At 36.5% G+C, this 5,990-nt stretch overlaps 1 protein-coding gene across 1 annotated transcript; it reads left to right on the top strand.

Annotated features, from left to right (window-relative positions):
* Positions 1–641: 641 nt before the first annotated feature.
* LOC109241144 (CBL-interacting protein kinase 5-like) lies at positions 642–2,833 on the top strand. Its single transcript, XM_019407868.1, has 2 exons — positions 642–1,546; positions 1,627–2,833. Exons 1-2 carry the CDS (start codon positions 1,102–1,104, stop codon positions 2,568–2,570), a joined length of 1,389 nt encoding a protein of 462 aa, XP_019263413.1. The 5' UTR covers positions 642–1,101; the 3' UTR covers positions 2,571–2,833.
* The last annotated feature ends 3,157 nt before the right edge of the window (positions 2,834–5,990 follow it).

The raw sequence follows: 5,990 nt of genomic DNA on the forward strand, positions 1-5,990 counted from the left end.
TCTAATACAATCCAAAACCGATAAACTTAAAATTCTGAACTTAGGTACCTCTAATTTAACTTTTATATACTCCGTCCGTCGCAATTTATGTGGTGATTGATAGATTTCGAGATTCAAACATTAAAATTTTGATAGTGAATTTGAACATAGATTCTTTAATTTTTTCGAATTAAATTTACATATATGGAAACTAGGTAAAAAGTAGTATATGTCACATTAATTAACAATTTAAAATATATAAAAGACATATAAAAAAATTGCGATAAAAAAAAAAATTATTTGACTCTTGAAATTCGAACACCGCCATATAAATTGGGATAGATGAATATACAGTATAAGAATTTTTGGGAATCTAAACATACTCCCATTTAAAACTTTTAGCCAATTACATGTGGAAAAAAATTCTGAAGTTACATAAATCCATTTAAATACATTGAACCTTAAAGATTATAACATGGACGACAATTTTAAAAAGGTTTTAAAAAAGAAGAAATATTATTGTTTTCAACTTAAAATTGTATTCCTTGCACCCTGTGCATTATAAGTAGTGCATGTGGACCTCCCCTGAAGCTACATAAGTTTGTCTTCTCAATTATTTGCAATAATAATAATTACATAAATATTTTAAGTGGATTCTAAGAGATGGGTGATTGAGGCATGAGAGAAGAGAAAGGAAAATGAAAGGTGAAAATTGAATGGTGCATCTTAAGATATGGTCATATCCCAACTAACTTTCACCAATATTCCCAAAGTAACCTATGGCATCAAACAGAATGAGATTATTGCATAAATTTTGTCCATACCACTGGACTTTCCCCAATAGCCATTTCCTCTAACCCTGCCACAAAAACGGCAAGGTTTTTGGCCTCTTTTCTCTTGTCTCCTCCACATCCTTTTAACTTCAATGTTCCAAATTTTTCGAATAAACAAAAAAGGCTCCTTATTCCATTCTATAACAATTACGCCTCCGTCCAAAACAAATTGGGATCGCCAATTTGTAATCCTTACGGATTGTGAGGAAGTTTTATTAGGCACAATGGCGACGATTCTCCAACAATAAATAAAAAAATTCTCAATTGTAACACCAATCTCTTCTCCAAGATGACCAACAAGAGCGAGAAGAAAGGCAACATTTTGATGCAAAGGTATGAGATTGGGAAATTGCTAGGCCAGGGGACATTTGCCAAGGTATACCATGCAAGAAATCTTAAAACTGGCCAAACTGTTGCTGTAAAGATTATTGATAAGGAGAAGGTGATGAAGGTTGGGCTAATTGATCAAATCAAACGTGAAATCTCTGTCATGAGGCTAATCAAACACCCAAATGTTGTCCAGCTCTATGAGGTTATGGCTAGCAAAACTAAAATATATTTCGCCATGGAATATGTCAGAGGTGGTGAACTTTTCAATAAGGTTGCTAAAGGCAGGCTTAAAGAAGATGCAGCTAGAAAATACTTCCAACAATTAATCGCTGCAGTGGATTTCTGTCATAGCCGCGGCGTCTACCACCGCGATCTCAAGCCGGAAAATCTCCTCCTCGACGAAGGTGTGAAGAGCATTTACTTTAATTTAATTATGTTTTCAACCCGCACTTCTAATTTATTTACTTAATTATTTCTTGGATAGGTGGAAACTTGAAAGTGTCCGATTTCGGGCTGAGTGCATTGTTAGACTCAAAAAGGCAAGATGGTCTCCTCCACACAACCTGTGGAACACCAGCCTATGTTGCCCCTGAGGTGATCAATAAGAGAGGTTACGATGGCGAAAAAGCTGACATTTGGTCATGTGGAGTTGTTTTATTTGTTTTGTTAGCTGGTTATCTACCATTTCATGATCAAAACCTTATGGAAATGTACAAAAAAATAAGCAAAGGGGAATTCAAGTGTCCACAATGGTTCCATCCTGAGGTAAGAAAGCTCCTCTCAAGAATTCTTGATCCAAATCCAAGTTCAAGAATCACCTTAACTAAGCTCATGGACAATTACTGGTTCAAGAAAGGTTTCAAACAAATTGATAAAACCACAAATCCAGGGAAAGAACAACTCGAATCGCCTCGTAGTGTTTTAGATATAGAGGACCATAATTCAGATGGAGAAGGACCTTCCAATCCAAAGAAAGATCAAGATTCAACAACAATGAAACCTACTTGCTTAAATGCATTTGATATCATTTCTCTTTCTCCTGGTTTTGATCTTTCTGGATTATTTGAGAAAGAAAAAGAAAGAAAATCAGATGCTCGATTCACGGCGAAAAAACCAGCTTCTATTATTGTATCAAAGCTGGAGGAAGTGGCTTCAAATGAGAGTTTTAATGTGAAGAAGAAAGATGGGACAGTGACAATGCAAAGTATTAAAGAAGGGAGAAAAGGACAGCTAGCTATTGATGCAGAGATTTTTGAGATTACACCTTCTTTCCATGTGGTAGAAGTTTCAAAAAAATCAGGAGATACAATGGAATACAAGAAATTCTTTGATCAGGGATTGAAGACTTCTCTTAAAGATATAGTTTGGACATGGCAAGGTTGTGATCAGCAGCAACAGCAAGTTGATCAAAATCAAGAAAGAAATTGATGATGTATTATTGTTTTCCGAAATAATTTCTTCTTTTTTTTCCTTTGTTTTTTGGAGGGGAGAGGGAGAAAGGGGGTGGGGTTAATTGGAAGTTTCCTGCATATCTTTTCTCTGGTATTTTCCTTGTTTTGATTGATATAGATATTTTTGACTGAAGTTGGAAGGCTGCTGCTTCATTAGAGTATATTGTACAGATCTAATAGGGCATACAGATCTGAATTGTATGAAAAGTAATGACTATGAAGCAAATTATCCTTTTACTATCTTCTTCTTCCCTTTTATAAATAACTCTGAAATATTGCCATAAACAAACCATAAAATTACTCTTTGTTTAGGCAGCATGATAGTACTCCACCCCAGATTTGCAATATTTATTTTTGTAGGACTCCCTATGACAGTTAAATAGCTCCTGCTTACAGAGTATTCACCTTTAGCAGTCATGACATACTTTCCATTCTGATACCATTGCTTCATAGTATCTTTAAGGGAATTCATTTTTTTCCAGCACCAGCTACAATTCTGTGGTGGAGTGTGATTCCAGACATCTCCATTTGTCTTCATTTACCATTTTACCCATAACACATCTTTCTTCATAGCCACTTGCCAAAACAGTTTGCCCACAGATGCTATATTCCATTCTCTGCAGCTTTTAATATTTAGTCCCCCATATTTCTTAGGTACACACACTTTGTCCCAAGCAACTAATGTCATTTTCCTGTCGATCTCTTTCAATACACTTTGAGGTAAGATGAAGACTGCACCCCAGAAATTGTATATAGAGAACAATACTGTATTGATCACTTGTAATCTGCCAACATAGGAAAGGTTCTTTGCATAGGCTTGCTTTATTTTTGCTGTTATCTTTTCCACTAATTGAAAGCACTCTATTTTACTCCACTTCTTAGATGAAAGGGGCAATCCCAAGTACCTGATAGGCAGTGTCCCTTTAGAGAATCCCGTATACTGCAAGATCGTAGTCTGCTTATCCTCTTCCATACCAGTTAGAAAGATGTTTGACTTCTCTAAGTTTGCCACCAAGCCTCTCACAGCACTAAAGTGGTTTAGTGCTTCCATCACTTTGGTTATAGATTGTTACACACCATGTTTTTGTACGTAAAAGTACGCCATAATGAAAGCTCGGAAATGAGATGTTACATTCCGCATTTTCGTACGTTAAAGTTTCGTCGTAGGTTAATCGAGGTAAGTTCGGGAATGAGATTATTTTGGGATTATAAGCATTATGCTATTTCAAACAAGTGATTAGTAAATTCGTGAAAGTGAGAGACAAGCAAATCGAAAAAAATGAATTTCGTCGAAGTTTCACATTTTGAGATAAGATACGGTCCAAGCTACAATATCCCGTATTTGTGGACTAATACCACACAAAGTACCACATGACCATGATAGTAAGGTGTATAAAGTGTTTTAAAAGTGAGTAGTATTTTAAGTAAGTTAAGATATTTCTTAATTATGTGGATAATTGGATAATTAATAATTTTTGGTGGGAGATTAGCTAATTAATTACAATTTTTGGATAAGTGTAACCCTCCCAACGTGGCAGCCCAAGGAGGCCTTGATCAAAGCCAAATAATGAGTCTTAACTCATGTAACAAGTGGCTCATTTAGAGAAGTTTTGTTAGCTAGTCATCTACTAAGTGGGACCCACACCCATTAGGATAAAAGAGCTCTCTAAATCACTTAAGGGAGGTGCTTACATAGAAGGGAAGCTTCAAGAAACTCATTCATAAAAGATTAGATGTTAGCAACGTAATTTTGCTACAAAAATCATACGAGACTGCGTAATGTTATAGCAACGGGATTTTGCGATTCTAATGGAGTACGGTGCAATCTTTTTCAAAGAATATCATACGAATTTTTTCCTACTTCGATCCGCCGTTACATGTTTTGTCGCAATCAACTGTGTTAGAGGGATTGTCAAGAGAATCGGTTCAGGTATGTTAAGGCTATCCCTTCTTTCCTTTTGGCATGATCCATACGATACAAATGAAACGAGCAAACGCATAGCTTCCATAAATAACTCTATTCATAGAAATACTAGAGGTTCTTATATTCTTGATTCCCCATATGTCTTATTATTCTATCGTCTGTTCATGGGTTTAAAAAAATACGTAAGTTGATAAAGTTTATTTCATGATATTAATCAAAGGCATAATGGTCTTATGACGTTCCGAGAGATTTTATTGACGTAATTCTCATGCATTGCATTCATTTATACATGTACATTGACCCATGACCAGATGGCGTTATATACGTGTATATATGTATATTATATGTATATGGGATATGGGAAAAGGTTACGGCGTTATATACGCACCACCACCTGATCAACTGGTATACGTTGATGATTTTGCCCACAGTGGCCGAGATGATATGATGGGATGCCTCAGAGACTTGATGATGTTATGCACACATGTACCTATGCACGACATGACATTCATACGCATATGCATGACACTATAAGTATTTCATGATATACAGAGTTATCCAAAATTACAGGTTGAGTCATTTACTCCATGTTTCTTCCATGACTTTTATATACTTATTTATGTGCCTTATAAACTCGGTACTTTATTCGTACTGATGTCCTTTTGTTGGGGACGCTGCATTCATGCCTGCAGGTATAGACAATCATTTTGACGAGCCCCCATAGTAGACGAGGTTAGCATTCGGCGAAGGATCGTAAGACTCCACCTCATTCGGAGTACAGCTGAGTCTATGAGTCATCGTGTCAGAATTTTACTACAGACTTATGGGTAGGCCGTTACCCTGTCCCATTTGATGTCAAATACTTTTAGAGGCTTTGTAGACAGAGGTTCATTTTATACAATATGTCAGAGGCCTTGACGCCCCATATGTATTTATGTTTTAAGAAAGATGGTTCATCGATACAATGCTTTTCCACTTATAGTATACATTACGAGTTGTGGCCATGTTGGCCCAGTTACCAATGATAGTACGATAAGAAAGATATGTCGCGTTGGTACTCGGTTGAGTAAGGCACCGGGTGCCCGTCATGACCCTTCGGTATGGGTCGTGACAAAAGTGGTATCAGAGCAGTTCTGTCCTAGGGAGTCTACAAGACGTGTCTAGTAGAGTCTTGTTTATTGGTGTGTTGTGCACCACAGTTATAAGCAGGAGGCTACAAGGCATTTAGGACTGTCACTCTTTCTTCTTACTCTAGATCGTGTGGTAGAGCTCAGTTGTAAGAATTAAAACTCTTAAGCTATATTTTATTCGTAATACAACAATACCTACATCCGGAAAGACAGTTGGTAAGAGATTGCATGTGGATGTGGAAGAGTTGAGTCAGAAGAACTTGATTTTGCGTAATGTTTATGATGAGTAAATGTAAGGTCTTAAGCAGATCATGTGTGTACTAAGACGTGTAAGCTTCTTGTT

The sequence above is a fragment of the Nicotiana attenuata genome, unplaced genomic scaffold, assembly GCF_001879085.1.
Source record: "Nicotiana attenuata strain UT unplaced genomic scaffold, NIATTr2, whole genome shotgun sequence".
NCBI classification, from domain to species: Eukaryota; Viridiplantae; Streptophyta; class Magnoliopsida; order Solanales; family Solanaceae; genus Nicotiana; species Nicotiana attenuata.

Excerpts from the sequence above, each read along its gene's own strand:
- LOC109241144 (XM_019407868.1), top strand. The coding sequence starts at position 1,102 with ATGACCAACAAGAGCGAGAAGAAAGGCAACATTTTGATGCAAAGGTAT. Across the intron at positions 1,547-1,626 it reads AAATCTCCTCCTCGACGAAG|GTGGAAACTTGAAAGTGTCC; the intron begins GTGTGAAGAGCA and ends TTTCTTGGATAG.